At 38.5% G+C, this 21,099-nt stretch overlaps 1 protein-coding gene and 1 long non-coding RNA gene across 3 annotated transcripts in view; one reads left to right on the top strand and one right to left on the bottom strand.

Moving 5' to 3' along the window:
• Window positions 1–883: 883 nt before the first annotated feature.
• LOC148133296 (uncharacterized) lies at window positions 884–7,916 on the bottom strand. The gene is made up of 3 exons (XR_015746672.1): window positions 7,804–7,916; window positions 1,857–1,956; window positions 884–1,075 (listed from the first exon to the last, which is right to left on the bottom strand). It is a non-coding gene; the product is annotated as an uncharacterized LOC148133296 (long non-coding RNA).
• The window catches only part of TMEM86A (transmembrane protein 86A), a 37,930-nt gene continuing 24,717 nt past the window's right edge, over window positions 7,887–21,099 (top strand). For both annotated transcript variants that reach the window (XR_015746670.1, XM_026668304.2), the window contains exon 1: window positions 7,887–8,083. Coding sequence is in view for 1 of the 2 variants with exons in the window: in XM_026668304.2 (XP_026524089.1) it covers window positions 8,063–8,083 (21 nt within the window). In the remaining variant the exon portion in view is untranslated. The remainder of the gene's footprint in view (window positions 8,084–21,099) is intronic.

Below are 21,099 nucleotides of genomic sequence, written 5' to 3'. Positions count from 1 at the left end.
TCATTTGAGATGGTTGTGAGTGTTCAATATGAGAACAGCAAGCAGATGAGGGTATGAGATCAACAGAAAGAAAAATAAATTGGATGCCATTAGAGTAAGGGTAGTGAGAATTACAGGATTTGAAGAGCTCTCCCAGGAAAGTTGCGGAGAGAGGGGAAGATGCTGGGAACACAGAGGAGACCCTTGAGGAACAAAAGAGAAAACAAGCATTTATGAATGAGTTAACTGTTTGGAAATACTAAGCCATGGCAGAATTCCAAAACAGAAGAGGATGATCAATTATTTAGTTAGTTAGTTTAGTTTGTCAAGCATGTATGAGAAAACAAGTATAAGTATGAACATATTAACATATAAGTATAAACAGGTATAAGTATATACATAATAAATGAGTATGAATAAAAGGGAACAGTAGGACAGGGACGGTAGGCACTCTGATGCACTTATGCATGCCCCCTTACAGACCTTTTAGGAATGGAGTGAGGTCCACAGTAGACAATTTGAGATTGAAGTTGTGAGGGGTTGAGGCTGTTAACAACGGAGTCAGGTAGGACGTTCCAGGCGTTGACCACTCTGTTGTTGAAGTCGTATTTTCTGCAATCGAGTTTGGAGCGGTTTATCTTGAGTTTGTATTGGTTGTTTGCCCGTGTGTTATTGTGGTTGGTTTTTTTTTATTGTGCTTATTATAAATAAGGGAACATTCAAGAATACAAAAAATACTTGAATTTGGTGCAAAAAGCTATTTATCATATAGATTTATAAAGGTGGCCCAACTCAGACTAGATGGCATAAAATTAAAACTGATATAATGCCTAAAAACAAGCAAATAACACCATAGAGCAGAACACAGAAGGTGGAACAAATAAAACCAAGGCAAGCTACACACTGATGGGCACAGCACCATTTTATCTTAAAGCTTGGAAAATATACCACATTTGTTTTAAAATGACCAGAGTTCAGGTGGTCCAATCTCTGGAGACGGAATGTTATTCCAAAGAGCAAGGTGCCATGACAAAATTCTTCTCCAGGGCAATTTCAGTGGACTAATAGAAAATTGAAACCAGATTGTCAAATGCCCCTGAAAACAAAAGCAAAGAAATAAGCTTATTCACTTGAACGTGGCATTGACTCCACTACCCAGTCCACCAAAGCACTTTTGAGGTTTATCTGCCCATCATCTTAATTGTTGCTGAATTTGAAAAACTTGAGAAAAGAATGAGCCAATCAGTGTTTCCACTCAAGTTGACAAATGGGAGTGTGCAAAAAAACCATTCCATTGTTCACGCTACTGCTAATCGTGGAGAAAGAAAAAGTCCTTTCATCTCCACCCAAAACAAACAGGAAATAATAATGTTAATGCTTGCTTCCCATCTACATTTTCAGTATATAATGTGTGTGCTTGATTGTTTGCAAATTTGTTTATTTATTTATTTGATTTGCCAATTGTTTACAAGATAATAAGTATAAATGTATACATAGTTGTGAATACATGAAATGGGTACATATAAGAAAAATAAAAGAATAGGAGAAACAATAGGACAGGGACGGTAGGCACGTTGGTGCGCTTATGCACGCCCCCTACAGACCTCTTAGGAAAGGGGTGAGGTCAATAGTAGACAGTCTAAGGTTAAAGTTTTTGGGGTTTGGGGAAGAAACTACAGAGTCGGGTAGAGTATTCCAGACATTGACCACTCTATTGCTGAAGTCGTATTTCCTGCAATCAAGTTTGGTGCGGTTTACTTTGAGTTTGTATCTATTGTGTGCTCTTGTGTTGTTATGGTTGAAGCTGAAGTTTCAAAAGCTGAAATAAGGATCTGAACATCCGTACAATAATAGGATGAAACTGCCAGGCTACTCACCCAAATCTCCTCTATTAAAAAATCTCAAAGAGCTGTATAGTTGATGTGATATTGTGTCATTGATTTAATAATCATGTGCCTCTGGCTGCAGCAGTGGAGGCTAAAATGGGGGAGAGGAAAGTTCTCCATAAAATGTATTATTTTTTAGGATTCAGTAACTGGTCACATTTTCAGGTGGCTACGATTTTCCTTCTCTATCCACACTCAATCCACATATATACACTATCCTAAAATGGAACTTAGAAATTCAGAAGTAAATTTGGTTGTCTGCCCAACAAAGCTTATGTGGGATTGCCAAGGTCCAAAGTGGCTTTTGAATTTGTACAGAATCTTCCAATGGAAATGCTTTTTGTTAAAATATAAGGTTAGATCAAGGGAAGGATTTCTTTGTGTGGAGATGATATCCATAGCATGAAATGAATTGTATGCAAATGTAACACATACTGAATTCACAACAGCTCGCATTGTTTAGCACTTGATGTTTTCAGCTTTAGGTAAGCAGGATAAAAATTAAGTTCTAATCCAGATCTTACTATTTTAATCATGCATCCTATAGTTATTCAAGTTCATGGGTAACAGTGAAGAGGTAATGTTCCTAACAGTACATTAGCAAATACGTTAATAGCTCTACAGACACTTCCTATGCAAGTCATTGTGGGGAAAGTATCTAATGTGTAATCATTTTGCCACTCCCAGATAATTGCTTTACTGCATCTTCAGTAACATCAGAATTTTCTTCTGAATTGTGTTTCTAAACTAGGTTACGATTCTTTAGTACCTCTGTTTTTGAGATAGATGGGTCTTGATTGTCTTCTTTACTGATTTCAGGTAAAATATGATTTTGGGTTTTATGGTGCTCAGTTTATTCTTAGCTAAGCTTATGCAGGATGTGGAACTGCCAGTCTTTTCCAAACAGGTGTCCTCCATGAATACTGAACTACAGGTTTTATAATTCCTGATCAGCAGAAGAGTTGGAAATTAGCTGTTTCCCATTCTACAATTCAGAATTTCTCTCAATGGGTTGACACAATGGAAGTAGCTAACTGGCCAAGTCTGCAGTATTAACATGCAGTGTGTTTAGAGCCAAGTTCTAGAATGGTGCCACAGTTCTTGGTTACTATGGAGACTAATCTGTGAAAACACATGAATACAAAATAAAACGTTAAACTGGGACCCCAAGCATGAATTTCCTTACTCTTTTATCTCTCTTTTTTGCTCTTTTTGTGTAAAGTACCCATGGAGATAGAGGAATGTCTTCTGGGTATAACTCTGAGGAAAAAGTCTACCAAGACTCCATTTAAAAACAAACTTGATGAAATTTCTTTGTTCCTACTACAGCCAAACAATCAGCAATAGCCTTTGATAAAAATGAAGACAAATTTGTCATTAAAAACCATTAAGGTAGCTCCATCTTAATAAGGAGATTAAAATACAATACAATGCAATGCAATACAATACAAATATAATATATTACATGTGTGTATGTGTCTCTCTGTTTTTCTGTGTGTCTATTCTTCCATTCGGCTGTGTCTACTTCTCAGAGACTGCTGGACAAGTCCCTGCAGTTTTCTTGGCAAGGTTTTTCAGAAGTGGTTTGGCATTGCCTTTTTCCTAGGGCTGACAGAAAGTGACAAGCCCAAGATCACCCAGCTAGTTTTGTACCTAAGGTAGAACTAGAATTCAGTTTCCCAGTTTCTAACCTTATGCCTGAAACACTACACTGAACTGGCTCTCAAGGATCATGTGGCAGTTGCTAAATCTAGTTAATCATGATGCTCTTTGTTCTTGCATCAGTTACTGTCAGGCAGAAAAACCACATAATCTCAGCACATTTATAGAAGGTTCCTAGGGCGTTCCTGGACTGAAGTGATTGAGTTCCCAAAACATGCTTAATGTTGCTATTAAATTAACCCATTTTAAAGGTTTGTGCAATAAACTAATCCAATCAGTTGCATTTGTGCAAGACATTAAGCTTTCAAAAGGAATCAAGTTTATCCTTCTATGTAAATTACAAATATAATTGCTAGGATTTTACTGAATGTTCACACAACTGAATTGTGTGACTTGAACATAGCCGCCAAGTTAAAAGGAAGACCAAGTGAACTGGAAGATCAGTAGTTCACTCTGCAGAATTCTTGATGATGCTATAAATGAAGGCCAACGGATAGGCCCAAAGGTTTGGAGTGAATTAGATTTAGTAATCATCATTGAATTATAACTGGAAGCTTTTTCATGTACCCCTGAATGAATATAAAAGCACCAGTTCATATACAGACAGGTTTGAGATAATCAAAAGACCCATTTATTTTTGATTCTAGGATAGACAGGAATGCTCCCTACTGAATCCTCTCTCCCTGATGGAAAGATTGGTACAAGTATACCCATGCAACGAGTAAAGTTTTTGCAAGCATTATGTAGGTCATACTTCAATTACCTCTCTCAACCCAAAACTCCATTCCCATTCACTGATGGGGCTTGCTGGTTGAGCTTTACTGTTCATGTCATGCAACGTTGAGGTAGCTTAAACCCTCCTCCTTATGACTCCCAAAAGCTCCCCCAATAACAACTCTTGAAAATTTGTGCCATCAACTCTTGAAAATTTGTGCCAGAACATGCATTCAAAATGGCGAGGTAACCTTAAAACACCCCATCAACTCAATAATGACAAGAAAATCTCAGGTGTGCCGATGTGTATGATGTGGCATCACTCACTTTGCATCATTACCTTGCCCACATCAGCTTTTGCCACATCAGATTAACTTCAGCCTCCCTCTTTCAAAAGATTTCCGACTCCCATTAAGATTGCCACTGAGCAAGATGGGAGTCTTAACACGCCTGAAAGGCACCAAGTGGGAGAAACTTTTCTTAAAGTTCCATGCAACATAAAGGAATGAGTAAATGGAGATGTAAACATCTTTGTTTTCTTCCAGTTTCCATCCACAATAAGAATAAAGGTCAAACTACTGTATAGTTTTCTATTGCTATATTGGTGATGCTTTAATAGAAGGGGGGTTATTTTGCCCAAGAGGTTCAGGGCCCTTGGTCTAATAGTCCTATGAATTAGGAGTAAAGCCACTACTGCACCTTGCATATATTTGAGTAAATGGAGATGTAAACATACTGGGCCAACCTGTTACTTTTTCTTATGTTGCTGAGCTTATAATAGGATTTCCTTTGCTAGTGACTGGTTGTTTTTCCGTAAGAGGCCCCATTTTAGCAGCATCTCTCTCGGATGTCTCAATCAGTACATAATTAATAGGGAGGTTAACACCCCAATTAAATATTCAGATAACACGGCTGATAGAGTGACTTTAGTTCCAAATGAACTCAGAGTTGTTTAGGGCTCAGGTTAACTCCCTAGGGTTAATTGTCTGGAGTAGCTAGATTATGGAGTTCATACCTTCCCGATTACACAGTTCAGACTGTTGTACAAACAGAATCAATAATGCAGATGGGCTCCCATACATCAGCATTTACAGTTTGGTCCTATAAATCAGAGGGGTGAAAACTGGCTGTGCTTGTGGGCAATCTGAAGGGGCAAATGTGGCCTTAGAGATTTTCAAATTTGTCCACAATTCCACCCCGCACCCCCCATCTATGCTCAACTCTTCCACTCCCAACTTCAGATGCTACAGGGCTGTGCAAATGCTCCACCTGTCAAGTCTCAAATTTAGTTGTGGTTTTCCATTATTATCCTCAATAGCACGTCCTGCTTCTGTGTCCTATTTCCCATCCCATAAGCTGTTCCCATTTCCTTTCTGTTCCAGCCACTCCCTTCATCGTGCCTGAGCTTCATATTACCTTTTTTGCTTTTTCCTTGATCTGTCTTGTATCTTTTTTTTTTTTTCATTTCTATGTGAGCACTCTACCTTTTTTCAGTTAACCTGAAAATGTTTCTTTGGAGGGGGGGGCAGGGAATGTGTATTTCAGAGAGAGAGAGAGAGAGAGAGAGAAAGAGAAAGAAAAAGAAGAAAGAAAGAAAGAAAGAAAGAAAGAAAGAAAGAAAGAAAGAAAGAAAGAAAGAAAGAAAGAAAGAAAGAAAGAAAGAAAGAAAGAAAAAAAAAAGCATCCAGGGGAACTCAGTTCACTCTCTAGTCGAGTACTTTTCCATTGGATAGCAGAAATTGCTTCATTATTTATTGGTTGATTGGATTACAAATTGGATCCTGTTTGTAGTGGATTTGTGACTTTTTCAGTGGCAGACTAGCTGACTGATAAAGAATGGATAGACTAATAAATAAATGATAGTAAAGTAATGGAAGATTTGGCTATGCCTGTAGCAACCTTCTGGCTTTCTCAATACCTGGAGCTTGCAGCTTCATGATCATCGGGGAGGAAGAAGTGCCAGAAATCACTAGTTGAAGGGTAGACTGTCCACTTAGGTAGCAACACTACAATCAATTTCACATGCTGTTGTGCAAATGGAATAAACAACAGGTGGAAAGCATAGGCAGTTAGCAAGACATCCCCAATAAAGGAATGGTTCTGCAGGTGGTGACCACAGACCACTTCTCAGTTCCTGTGCTTTCTGGCTGATGGTTTGGTGACTTTTGAATGCTGGCGGTGCTTTCACTCTAGTGGTAGCATGAGACAGAGTCTACAACCCACACAAGTGGCTCAGGTAATGCAGCTCATCTAGGATGGCACATCAATGCGAGCTGTGGCAAGAAGGTTTGCTGTGTCTTGTCAGTGTCCAGAGCATGGAGGTGCTACCAGGAGACAGGCCAGTACATCAGGAGACGTGGAGGAGGCCATAGGAGGGCAACAACCCAGCATCAGGACCGCTACCTTTGCCTTTGTGCAAGGAGGGACAGGAGGAGCACTGCCAGGGCCCTGCAAAATGACCTCCAGCGGACCACAAATGTGCATGTGGCTGCTCAAACGGTCAGAAATAGACTCCATGAGGGTGGCATGAGGGCCCGACATCCACAGGTGGGGGTTGTGCTTACAGCCCAACACCGTGCAGGACGTTTGGCATTTGCCAGAGAACACCAAGACTGGCACCCTGTGCTCTTCACAGATGAAAGCAGGTTCACACTGAGCACATGTGACAGACGTGACAAGGTCTGGAGATGCCGTGGAGAACATTCTGCTGCCTGTAACATCCTCCAGCATGACCGGTTTGGCAGTGGGTCAGTAATGGTGTGGGTGGCATTTCTTTAGGGGGCCGCACAGCCCTCCATGTGCTCGCCAGAGGTAGCCTGACTGCCATTAGGTACCGAGATGAGATCCTCAGACCCCTTGTGAGACTATATGCTGGTGCGGTTGGCCCTGGGTTCCTCCTAATGCAAGACAATGCTAGACCTCATGTGGCTGGAGTGTATCAGTGGTTCCTGCAAGACGAAGGCATTGATGCTATGGACTGGCCCGCCCATTCCCCAGACCTGAATCCAATTGAGCACATCTGGGACATCATGTCTCGCTCCATCCACCAACACCATGTTGCACCAGACTGTCCAGGAGTTGGGGGATCTTTAGTCCAGGTATGGGAGGAGATCCCTCAGGAGACCATCCGCCACCTCATCAGGAGCATGCCCAGGCATTGTAGGGGGGTCATACAGGCACGTAGAGGCCACACACACTGAGCCTCATTTTGACTTGTTTTAAGGACATTACATCAAAGTTGGATCAGCCTGTAGTGTTTTTTTTTCCACTTTAATTTTGAGTGTAACTCCAAATCCAGACCTCCATGGGTTGCTAAATTTGATTTCTATTGATAATTTTTGTGTGATTTTGTTGTCAGCACATTCAACTATGTAATGAACAAAGTATTTAATAAGAATATTTCATTCATTCAGATCTAGGATGTCTTATTTTTGTGTTCCCTTTATTTTTTGGAGCAGTGTATATGTTGAGAAGAGGTCAACATCTTTTAGGGGAAAGCATTTCTTACAATCGGACAACTGCCTGCTCCCCAAACAATACGCATTGGGACGGGTCTACTCACCAGCAAGCGCAGCCCTTCATAGGAGGAGAGCGGGGTGGAGACGTAGTCGCTGCAGGACCGCCCCCCCCTTCCCTCTGCACATTCGCTCCGAGCATTATGACGTCACGGCGTTCTTTAAAAAGCAGCAGAGAAAACACTCGGCATTGAGAAAAATAAATGCCCTCCGATCTTGATTAAAAGCGGTAGCGGCGACCCGCAGGTAGAGCGAGCTGTATAAAGCAAACGCGAAGAACTGCCCATAGAAGCCTCCTCGGCAAACATGGTGTCCCCGGTGACCGTGGTGAGTTCGGTGACGGTTGTTTTTGTTTTGTTTTGGCCAGAGTAAAAAAAAAGTCAGGACCAAAAGATATTCAGATAGTATCACCAGACGGGAAGGAGATGCGAGATCTGCAAGGCGACTTTTATGATCCCCGCAGGAGTCTTTCGATAACAATAGATAAGAGTCGCTGTGCGGCAGTAAGACTGCCTCCTCCCGTATGTTTGCTGTGAATTAGACTCCGGGGTTTCTCTTCCTAGTGCGTTACTCGCTCTGTTTGCAGCCCTTTTCCTTCTTCCTTCTTCCTTTCTTTCCTCCCTCCCCCGCCCCCCCCCGGCTTTGTTAGAAAGAAAATGTGGCGTGCCAAGTGTTGCTTTTCTTATCGCCCCTCCACCACCACCACTTACCCAAAGCCTGTGAAAGCTGGATTGGATGAAAACATTAAACATGTGACAAGAAAGCGTGACTTTGTTGATTTCATTCCTTGGATCTCGTCGGTTGGTGGGGTAGGCAACAGGGAAGATGTTTAAGGAGGAGGGCGGAACGGAGGGAGAAAGAGGTTCCAGAGTTCAATCTCCCCCCTTTAATGTCTGGCTTCGGAAGAGAATAAAATGCAGCGATATTTGGCGCTTTTGCTTGGGTCTGCCCTGAGGCTGGCCTATAGTAGAACGTGAGCCGGTCTACACATAGATTCTCGATCACGAGTTGATGTTGCTGCCTTGCCGAAGGAAGGTCGGGGAATTCCTGTGGGGGAAAATCGGTCTCACCCTAAAGTTCTTTTTCTTACTTTCCTTTGTCCCCTCTCCTCCCAAAACACCAACCGTTAGATTGGCAATAATAAAACAAAAACGGGAGAGCGACGGAAGTCAACAATTGCTCTTATGTGGACAGAGTAATGTAAATTAAATAGATTTAAAATGAGGATTTAAATCCAGGATGAGCCAGTTTGGCCTACTGATTAAGGTACTAGCCCAGGAACCAGGAGGCTGTGAGTTCTAGGCATGAAAGCCAGCTCATAAGGTGACTTTGGACCACTCTCCCTCAGTGCTACCCACCTCACAGGGTTGTTGTGGGAAAAATAAGAGGAGGAAGGAGTGTTAGGTATGTTCACTGTCTTGAATTTCTTATAAAGTAATAAAAGAGGGAGATAAAAATCTAATGTGTCCTCTGTAATAGATGCATGTACTAAAGGAAAACACTGGTCAGCTGGTATAAGTAATATGGATTTAGAAAGACAGGAGATTTCAGACTTATGACAAGTTTGGGAAGGAGACTTGAAATCTTGTTCTCTGGTCAACTATGAAGCATCTTGGATTCTATTTTGTAGGACTATTAGAAGGATAATGTAGGCTTTCCTTAGGAAATCTTTTCCAGACTTCCTGCAAGAGCAGAATAATAAATGTGTGCCATTTTCTGTCAATTTGAATATGCAATGCACAGTTTGTTCACTTTTATCGCCAAATGGGGTGGAGAATTCTGAATGAACTAAGAGCAATAATAATATTTGTAAAGTTTTAAAAAGTTCCTTTGATTTGGATTAACTTATTTATATCTTGTTTTTCTGCTTTGTTCATATTAGCTAACAGAACTGAAAAAAAACTCAGAATCTAAAAAGTTAAAAAATAATAATACTGTAATTAATACTGATGCCATTTAATAATTAAACGCTTGGTGAAAGAAAGGTGTTCTTATATAAATTAATTTATCCACAGAATGCTGAGATATGGGATCTAAAAGCCAAAAATCCCTCCATTCCATAGTTTGGAAGCAGCAAATGAGAAGCCCTCATGCTAGAAAAACAGACCTGTGATAGCAGAGGTATCTTCAGAAGAGACACTTCTGCAGATCCATCAGCTGGACAGGGCTGGTAACAAGAGAGAAATTCTTAGTCTCTAAGTGATTTAGGACATTAAAGTTTAATATCAGCAAATAAAATACGCCTGGGATACAATTGGCAGCCAGAACAGATTTTTCAGTGTTGTAAAAGCACCATTGGTCCTTATGCCTGTTAGCAATGAAGCTGCGTCGTATTACATCAACCGTAGTTTCTGGCTGCTTTTCAAGTACAACCCCAGGTACCACATATTGTAAATTATGCAACAGTAGAGATACTGCTTGGGAATTCAGTGATGAATTAGCTTTCCAAAACTGAGAATCTGCTGTTTTCAAGGAGAGTGTAATTCCATCTAAAACAAACTGAAGCTCAATTCCTGCATTCATTTTTCTAATTGTAACAGTTAACTGCAGTTGAGGAGACTGGAAAATAGAAAGAAAAATGTGACAAATTCTCTTTTCAACACATTATAAGGTTGATCTTTGGGGTAGCAAGTAGGCTATGGGCATGAGATGTGAATGTGCTTGGAGCTATCCTGCAAATTATGCATTGTTTTGCCTCCTATAAACTTCTAGCTATTTGTTTTTGAGTACTGATAAGAACTGCAAAAGAACAAAAGTTAGTTTTCTCTCATGGAGAATTTCTCCCTGAAGACTGTGTTATTGCAATCTGAGTGTACAACATTACTGTACATTTTGCTTTTATTATTTGTCAGGGAAAGGGTTCCATTGTGTAGAATAGGAATTATATTGTTATGTCTTGATTTGTCTGATTGATTATTGTCTACATTGACTGGCAACAGATTTCCAGTTCCCCAACCAAAATCTTTTTCAGATTTACCTGGAGAGACTATAGAGAGACTCAGAATGAAACCTAGAAATATTGACATCAAAGCAAATCTCTGTTGATTTACATCCCTTTACTTCATCTGGGAAATATTTATGATCCTCATGTAGTAGTGAAACTTGCTTCCCCATTTATATTGGGAACTGGGGAAATAAATGTATTTATTGTACACTGGATATTTATTGTACAAGGATATTGTACACTGTTTTATTTTCACAGTACTGATTGATTTATTTTTCATCAGTCAGTGTAATACAATGTCTGTATTATTTACACTAAGAACATTATTTTTCAGTGGGAAAACTAAAGTAGACAAGACTAAATCTTTTTGTCTTGGTTAAAAGCCGCAAGGAAGTTGTTAAATAGTGTGAAATTGTTAAATAGGCCATCAAGTCAGTTTTTGACACCTGGTGACAAGTTGCTGGACTAGTCTCTGCCGTTTTCTTGGCAAGGTTTTTCGGAAGTGATTTGCCATTGCCCACTTCTTAGAGAGAGAGAGGGAGAGATTGACTTAAAGTTATCAAGCTAGCTTCCTGACAGAGGTGGGACTAGAACTCACTGTCCCACAGTTTTTAGTCTGGTACCTTAGACACTTTTCCAAACGGGTTCTCCTAATAAAACTAAAGAACTAAAGAAGGAAAAGTAAATGTATGCTTAATCCAGATTAGACAGATGTGTTCTGTTTACTCAAGAGGTAGACTGACAATTTAATGGAAAGGAGAGAGCTATAAATCTATGTGAAGCAGAATTAGTTGTTTGCTTTCAGTTATCAGCTAGTCAATGTCCTATCTCTTAGTCTACAAAGGTCTCTGTCACATCAAATTTAGTTTAGTTTAGTTTACTGTCATTGCACCTCGTATAACGAAATCAAACACCATCTTCAGTGCACATCATGACCATGACCATGAAAATAAACACAAACACACATCCTTCACCCTTCACACATTGAACCGGAAACCCCCGACACCACATCAACACTGCACTATACAGCAGAATTCAAAAGAGCTACTGCCCTGGGATAGAAGTTGTTTTTCAGCCTATTTGTCCTTGTTTTTATTATTCTATACCGTCTGCCAGATGGTAATAGTTAAAAAAAAAAAAGGTTCCCAGGATGAGATGGATCTTTGAGAACATTTTGAACTTTCTTAAGGCAGCGGGAGTTATAAAGCTCTTCCAAAGAGGGGAGAGGGTAACCAATGATCTTCTGGGCAATGACATTAAACCTCTGGAGTGCTTTCCTATCTGCCACTGTGCAATTGGCAAACCATACAGAGGTGCAGTATGTTAAAATGCTCTCTGGTGCAGCGGTAGAAGGTCACCAGCAGTTTTTCATTCAGTTGTTGTTTTCTGAGAAATCTCAGGTAGTATAATCTCTGCTGGGTCCTTTTGATCAGGGCTGCAATGTGGGCACCCCAGGTCAGGTCCTCTTTTAGGGTAACACCCAGAAACTTAAAACTGGCCACTTGTTCCACTCGGTCTCAAATAAACAAAGACTTGTCTTGGCTTCCTTCGATTATGTAATGTTGCTTAATGCATCTGGCAACCCACCTCTAAGCTCTGTTTTCAAGATAAAAAAGTCACAACAGAATTCTTCAGATACTCGGACACTAGTTCTGAGTAGCTACCTGCCAAGTTGTCTTATTACCAGTGGCTGCTCTAGGAAAAAAAGACTTTGATTCAGAAGGTAAAAGAAAGAAATACCTGGGGTCCTACTTAACACTATGCTTTTATATAGGGCATTTCCTCAAATCTTTAATGTATGGCATTATGATTATAGTAAATCTTCCATATAGTACATTTAGGTGTTTTTTTTAATTAAAAAAGCAATATGTGAAGAAGCTACATAGGAACCCCCCATGAAAGTCATGCATCCTCTTCTCCTCGTTCAAATGAACATACTACTGTTTTTGCACAGTGGGAAAACATTTAGAGTCTCCCCATCACCATCCTACTTTTTGCAACAAGTACATTAACTGCTAGTTTGGTCTTGTGCTTAATGTGCAGGCATAGGAGTCTAGTCTAGCTTAGGCAGAGAAATCAAGTGGATGAGAAGTGATATCTCAGTTTTAGGAAGAATCTAATAATAACAAAGCCATGTTTCAAAAATGTTGCCAAGCAAATTTCATGAAAGTCCCATGTCCTATCCAGGTAATCATGAGACATCAGGATTGACATGTCACACAGGCATATAATTATGATAACATTACTATAACATGCCATTTAAAAAAAAATGCTTAGAAACTCAGAAAAATCATATTTCAAACAAACCTGTTAGAAATATCGCAAATACCACACTTTATTCATATGAAAAAAGGTTAATGAGGAATCATGCTTTGTAGGCACAATTAGAATATCCTCAACTGAGATATTTCAAATAAAAACTGAAGAGACATTGAAGTATTTCTCATATACAGTATTCCATCCCAGGGGATTGGGGTAGTCTCATTCCTAAACCTCTCTACCATATGCTGCGGATGATTTATTTCTGTTATATTTAACTACTGTGCTTAACAACATTGCTCCTTAGTATTCCAGGCATATCTCACAACCATTAACACAGTCCTGTAAGATAGATAGAATAGGTTGAGGTTGAAGCCAAGAAATAATGGAACTACAGAAGCTCTCATCCATTTTATGCTTATGGCTGAAGTTGGCATTGGGCAATGTACTGCTTACTAACCTCCTTGCTCTACTTAATTATAACAATAAAATCCAAAGTAATTAATTTTAGCAATAACATTAAAATTAACTGTTTTAATTAGAAACACACCATAAGAAGCTTACATAGTGCAAACACAATAACAAGCTCCCCATGCTAATTGATTTTCAGGAATGGGAAGGTTCTTAAAAAATAGCAGTTGTGAATGGGTGCAGCCTTGGTCTTTGTCTGGAAGTGTGCTCCACCTGTTCACCTCTGGAACAGAAAGAAAACAGGAAACATAAGTTTGAGATGGTTGACAGCATCCTAGGGTTGAGGGTTAGATGAGATATTGGGCAGTAATTTCATCAGTTTGCCTTATTAATAGTTGAACTACTGGCTGTGCACCACTTTACTGGCTGTGCACCACTTTTAAATTAACCACTTTAAATCAAGGTGTTTCCATCACTCTTAATCATTATTTTACCCTACCTCAATCAATCTTCATAAGTGAGTAATCCCCTCCTGTCTTGTTTATAGTGGAAGAGACTCAGGTAAGGGTCTGAATAGGAGTAAAAGATCATACTTCATTAAGAGTCAACCCCTCATTTCAGGGCTAGGGTTTTTGTTAGAACCCTAACAAAAAAAGATGAAATCTTTTTCTATCTTGGTTACAGAAATGTGACAATCCCAGAGACTGTATGTGGAGTTGTAATATATTTTCATTGATACTACAGGAGAAGAAGAATGATTAAGTTCAATGTTCCAACCTTTTTGGTTTTGGCTTTTTTTCCCTTCTGATGATGAATAGTACAGCACATACAATAATATACAATATACGATAACTATTGTTTGTTATTTTGTCGCTGTATTGTTTAAATACAAAGCATTGATGAGCAATCCTGCTTTACTTTAATTTCCAAAGAAAATTTCAGAACTTTTCTTACATCGAGTTAAAAAGCTTGCTTGGAAAAAAAATCCTAAATAGGGATTTATCTTACCCTACCTATAGACTTGACCTTCCCTTTATATAGTTAGCTGTGTAGAATATACTGTACTCTTGCCAAATCACAGCATCTATTAACATTGTTTTTAAAAACTCTAAGCACAATGTATCTTAACTGTGAGAGAATGATTTGAAAAGTAAGAATGGACATATTCAACCATTTTCATCATTCTGTCTCTAGATGTTTCCATTTATTTCTATTTTTTCCTGTTCTTTGAACCTGCAAATGAAATGGCCTGTTTTATCTGGTTTCGCAAATTTGTACTGCAACAACAGAATAATGGGCATTCTGTGTAGGATAAACGCAGTCAGTATATATTTGAATGATGTTAATACGAGATTTCTGCAGATTTCAATTTCTGCTATTAGAACTACTACAAAAGCTCTCAGAAATATTTGGGTAACATACTTGTGTTCTTTATTGATTCTATCCCCAGTCTCATATGAAAGAGGAGTGTTAAATTCCATTAATTTCCATGGGAAATATTTAAAACCAGCAGTAGCAGTTAATAATAAAGCTAGGCTAGGAAGGATTTTGCTGTGTAATATTTAATACATTTTGTACTGTGTGCTTTTAAAGAGTTGTATTATGCTAGCTAGTGTGGTTGGGCATAAACTGTTCCTAGTGGTAATTCCTTTGTGGATAAGAGAATTTCCCAGGGAAAAAAATGACAATAGTCTATTCACAACCACTTCTAGCCTAAAACCCAGTGGAAAGGCTGCTGAGAAGATTTCTAATGTCAGTTACAAGAAAAGCCTATTCTTAAACCCAGGATTAATTATATATGGATGATATTGTTCTCTGTTAAATAGTTTATTGTTTATGTGCCATCAAGTCATTGTCCATTCTTAGTTGTCACCTAATAGATTTTCTTCATGATGATCTATCCCTGACCTGGTCCTTCATGGTGCATCAGTGGTCGCCATAACTGGATCTATGTGCCTTGCTACTGATCATCCTTTTTCCTCTTCCTTTCCATTTTTCCAGCATTTGGAGAGAGAGCTAGGTCTTTGTAGAATGTGACTGAAGCAGGGATAATTTCATTTGTACATCAATGTGAGAAATTTGGGTTGTTTTATATCTGCTTATATAAAGCTTAGGGGTATAAACTCTTAGAGAGAAATTAAAACTACCCACAGAGCAACAATAGATTAAAACGATGTACAGGCCTGTACAGTTGTTAAAAATCGTTGCTGTTTGGATTAATTGTATAAGAAGCTTAATCTCTGATGAAATTGTGTAAGAAGCTTCCTCTCCGATGAAATGGGCTAGAGATAGCCAATCTGATACTGTCTTTTTGGTGAGTCTGAGTTTACATTATAAAAGGACTCCTTAATTCTGACTAGATGGGTTAATGTGAGAAAAAGGCTAACAAAAGGCTACCTACGGGAATAATTTTTTCACCAATGTGATAAATTATAGATACTCTGGGAGCATTTGTAAAGCTCTGTTCAAGAGTCTGTCATAATTAATGGAAGTGACAAACATACTTCATATTTGAAGTGTTAACCTGAAGAAAGTAGTTTAAAAATCTTAAAGAGTACTAACCTGCCGGTAGGAGAATCCCAAGGGAATCAATACTTTTGTCTGCTTCTTGTGCCAAGCTTCACTATTGATCACTGGTGGTGGTAAATGGCTGATAGTGCTTTTGGAGGTGAAATAATATTGGCCTGGTTTACATGCTACATTGTGTTATCAATCATGGATTACAAGCTGCAGTGTCTGGGATTACATGTCAAGCCAAAATTAAACCACCTTTGGATCAGTATGATATATGAAACAAGTCAATAGAAGATAGGAGAAGTTGAGGGGGCTGTCATTGCACATAGATTGAAATGTTATATTGATAACTTTTAAATTCCATTTTCCCTACTGCAATTGTTTTTTGGGGTTAGCAGCATCAAGTGCCAATTATCCTCAGACCTCTTGAAAGTGTCTTGTAAATCTTTAATGGGAATATCCTTATTAGATCATAGGAAAAGAGGTCACTTTTCATTTGAAATGTTCTGTTTGTTCTTGACTTTGTTAAAGATGCAGAACCTGGGGGAAAAACGGACTGAAAAACTGCTTACCGGTAGTAAGGAGAAATTAACAAGGATCTTCTGTCCTGTTCTGAGAAATACTACCCCATGTAGCACAGTGTTTTCCTTTTCATTCAGCCTTCCATATGGCCAAGTGTCAGGAAACAAAATTTTCGTTGAAAAATATTACCAAGCAGCTTAATGAAATGCTCTTGTTTACTTCCTTGTGAGTAAAAAAGGAAAAAGAATCCCTCTTGTTTAGCTTTACAAGACAGCTGTGTGTCCCATTTCCCTCTTAGTGGTGCTTTGTCTACAAAGACTGCAAAAAATGTTGCTTCTACTTTCCTGGACAAGTTTATCAAATCCCTAGTGTCTTAATTCCTCATCTTAAAAAGGCAAAAAAAAAAAAAAAAAAAAAAGACTATTAGGGACAGTGTCAAACGAAATTCCCATCATGCCCAACTGTCTGCTGCTTAGGAATAATATAATTGTTATATAATAGGAATAATAGTTCAATGTACGTAGAAAGTATTCAGCAGAGAGGACTCAATATATTGACTAGCCACAGTAACAGTGTTGGCTTATATAAGCTCTGGGTAGAGAGTATGTTTGGTTGTTTTGAATGGAAATGCTGGATATTGTAGCCTCTAATAGAGCACTGCACACCAGAACAAGTAGACACAAGAACAGTTTTTTCCCGAAAGCCATCACTCTGCTAAACAAATAATTCCCTCAACACTGTTCAATTATTACAAAGTCTGCACTATTATTACTGTTAATCTTCTCATCACTCCTTATCACCCATCCCCTCCCACTTGTGACCGTAGGACTGTAACTTTGTCGCTTGTATCCTTACGATTTATATTGACTGTTTCCTAATATGTTTTGATTGCTTATTGTACCCTATGACTATCATTAAGTGTCGTACCTTATGATTCTTGACTCTTGACGAATGTATCTTTTCTTTGATGTATACTGTATGTGCAGAGAGCATCTGCACCAAGACAAATTCCTTGTGTGTCCAATCACACTTGGCCAATAAAGTATTCTATTCTATTCTAACACAGGAGTCTTCAAACTTGACAGCCTTAAGACTTGTGGACTTCAGCTCCCAGAATTCTTCCTCCAGTCATGTTAGCTCAGGAATTCTGGGAGTTGAAGTCCACAAGTCTTAAAGCTGCCAAGTTTGAAGACCCTTGCTCCAACATATTGAATCAGAACAGAGATGGAAGGGATCTTGAAGCTCTTCTAGTCCAATCTCCTGCTCAAGCAGGAGACCATATACTGTATCAGATAGGTGGCTGTCCAGTCTTTTCTTAAAAACTTCCAGTGATGAAACACCTACAACTTCTAGAGGCAAGCTGTTCTAATGGTTAATTATTCTCACTGTTAGGAAGTTTCTCCTTAATTCCAGTTTGCTTCTCTGTTTAGTTTTCATCCATTGTTTCTTGTCCTGGCCTCTGGTGCTTTGGAAAATAAGTTGACCTCCTCTTATTTGTGGCAGTCCCTCAAATACTGAGATACTGTGCTATCACCCCGCTAGTCTTTCTTTTCTCTAGACTAGCCATTCCCAATTCCTGGAACCGTTCATATCTGGAGGATATGACCAAAAATTTACTGAATACCATTTTAAAGTTATCCAAGTTACCATTAATTGTCAGGTCTTGGAAATGATTATTTACATTTTAATTATTTTACCCTCAATCCATTGAACATTGAGTTAAATTCTTTATTTTCAGCTATAATTCAATATAATAATTATTTTAACATTTTATAATGAATATGATAGATTGGGTAAATCAACTATTTTAATTTAACTAAGTATCTTTTTACTGTTTACAAATCAAGTGCTTATTTAATTTTGGATAATCTTGAATAACTTTGAATATTCTGAGAGGGGCAGAGAGAGAACATTTTATTTCGCTTTTTTCCCATCCCTGATGATTACGGTCTTAAATATACTTACTATCAAGTTTATGTATGAGCTAATATCCATAGGATTATATTATACATGTTGACTCTATTCCCATTTGAGTGGTTGGTTGTTAAGTTTTGTAAACTATCCTAAATAGAACTTCTTAATGGGGAAGGCTAGTTTTTGATTGCATCTTTTTATATGGTGTTTTTTTTTTTGATAGTTGAATAAGCAAACATTAGTATTTACAAGCATCTTGGAATTTTTTTATCCCTTTCCCATGCATAGTTGCTAGTGCTTTCCCTGAGTGTTCTACTTATCACCCTAAGAGTCCCCCTTTTGATTAGTCATTCTTAGTCTCGAATCTTATGCTGTTAAATATTGCAGGTTACAGTTTCAGAGCTAAACAGAAAAACTGATTATAGAAGCTGCTTGTTAAAGCTTTTGGGTTGATATGAAATAAAAATATAATTAATATATTAAAACTTGGGTTGATATACCGTATTAAACCATATTCTATATTTGCACAAAATGAATTGTTATTTTAAAACTGAGTATACTATGGCAAACTTACTATTTCAGTTTATATGTTACATATAGTACAAATATATCTTTTGTTATTTATTTATTAATTAAATTTATTTATCTTCCATCTCGCCACTTATGCTTGATAGAATTTATGTTTTAAAAATGTGGTGCTTCTTCCTCCCCAAAAAAACATCTGGAATCAGTCCTCAGATATGTAGATTAATTGTGGAGCTTCCAGACTGAAAGGCATCTAGTTGGGCTGTGCCTTGTGTAGCAATTAGGAGCTTAACTTGCTTTTGAATTAAAAGCAAACACCCTTTTTCCCAGTGCAACTGTTCCTGAAAGAGACCATCCTTTTTCGGTCCTGTATTTCTGTACTATACTGTATGGGACTATTTTTCAAATGCTATCATCACCAAAAGCATCTCCTTCTTTTTATAGTATTCTTAGAAGTGAATAGAGACGGATTGGAATCTTAATGTGCTCATTCATTCATTATGATAATTTTGCTGTTAAGGAGTAATCACTTTGCTATTCCTGTTTTATGGGGTGGAAGCCATCCTCAGCGTGTGATCTGAATGACGATGGATACTCACTGCAAATCTGACTTTAGGAAATTAATAACGTTGTGCCTCCCTGCGTGGCAAAGAAAAACTGAGCATGTACTATATGCAGTTTCCACAAATCCCATGAACAACGAATAAGAAAAGGTTCTTTATATTGTAGGACAGAGAGGGTAATATTTGAGGGATTGGGGTCTGCAATTCAATATTTTGATCTTTTACTATGCTGCAGCAAGGTATTTGTGACACTGTGATATCACCAGAAGAGTCAGCTTAAATGGGAAAAGGAAGCAAAGAATTTAGTATCTAGTGTCACAAACAATGAAAAAAGCACCCATATTGTTTACTGTTTGCATATCTACATTCAGGGGTGGGGATTCTACCAGTTCGCACCTATTCGCTAGAACTGGTTGTTAACATTCTAAGCAATTCGGAGAACCGGTTGTTAGAAGAAATTACTGGCTTAATCCTGTAAGGAAGGCAGGAAGGAAACATTCTGGTGTTGCTTACAGAAACTGCCTCTCCGTTAACCCTTATTACAGTCTTGGCAGGACTAGACTTCCTGTCTCTGGAACTTCTCCGGAGTTTTTCCCCCCTCCTTTGCTGGTACTTTGCTTGCTTTTCAATGGCACTGAAAAAAGTGACTTATGACCATTTTTCACACTTACGACTGTTGCAGCATCTCCACAGTCAAGAGAGGCCAGGCGAGGAGATGCGTGCCTTGATATGAGTGATATTGAGTTGGCCACACTCAGCTAATAACATGACCACCAAGCCATGTCCACCCAGTCACATGACCACCAAGCCACACCCACCACCTAAGCCACACCCACAGAACTGGTTGTTCAAAAATTTGAATCCCACCCCTGTCTACATTGAAATGCTCTTACCTAGTAGAACTTTTCATGGTAAGGTTCCATTGACATCAGTAGAAAAAAAGTTGTGACAGATCATATTCTTTTACATGGAACACTCACGTTTAATTTTTTTTAAAAGAAACGCTCCCAGTGGTGATAGTGTGACTTTCCTCCAAGGTGCTTCTGGATAGATGGCTCGAAGTCCTGTCAATCCAAATACATTATAGAATTCTTCTTCCTTCTCCCCTAAATGGATTTTGTGTATGAAATAAACTTGAGAAAATACAGGACAGTTTTAAATCTGGGTAATTTGAAATCTCCTTTACAACTTTCTGTGAATAAGAAAGCTTGAATGCTTTCATTGTTTAAAGATAAACGGGCATAAAACTACATCTATAGCCATTGCCAAATTTATTGCAATGGGAGCCTTAAATTCAGTCATCTGTTGCCTAAAATGCCTTTTTCCCCTTTCCCTTGCTAATTATAGTTCCTCAGCTAAATATTCTTATGCTATTTTATTTGAGTATTTGTCTTGATTCATTCATTCATTCAAAATCAATAATTTTAACTGTTTCAAACTTTGGCTTTCCCTTCTACTTCTGATTTCTCAGTTGAGACCCTTTTAACCTTGCACCCTCATTAAGGAAGTTTATCATGTTACAGTGGTCATTGGTATTCTTGTTTGATTCCCCCACACACACACACACATTTCAGCCATGTTATCTTTGTACCTGTTTAGATCATATAAATATTTTTCATCAACTGTGGGAGCTGGTAAAACAAAGGGAACTTTTCTTAAACAGCTTATAGCTAGTCTTTGACTTATGACCG

Source organism: Notechis scutatus, chromosome 1 (genome assembly GCF_049901735.1).
Source record: "Notechis scutatus isolate UNSWTSFEM ecotype Mainland chromosome 1, rNotScu1.2, whole genome shotgun sequence".
In the NCBI taxonomy this organism is placed as follows: Eukaryota; Metazoa; Chordata; class Lepidosauria; order Squamata; family Elapidae; genus Notechis; species Notechis scutatus.
The sequence above is the reverse complement of the archived record's forward strand: the minus strand, read 5'-3'. Positions and strand labels throughout refer to the sequence as shown.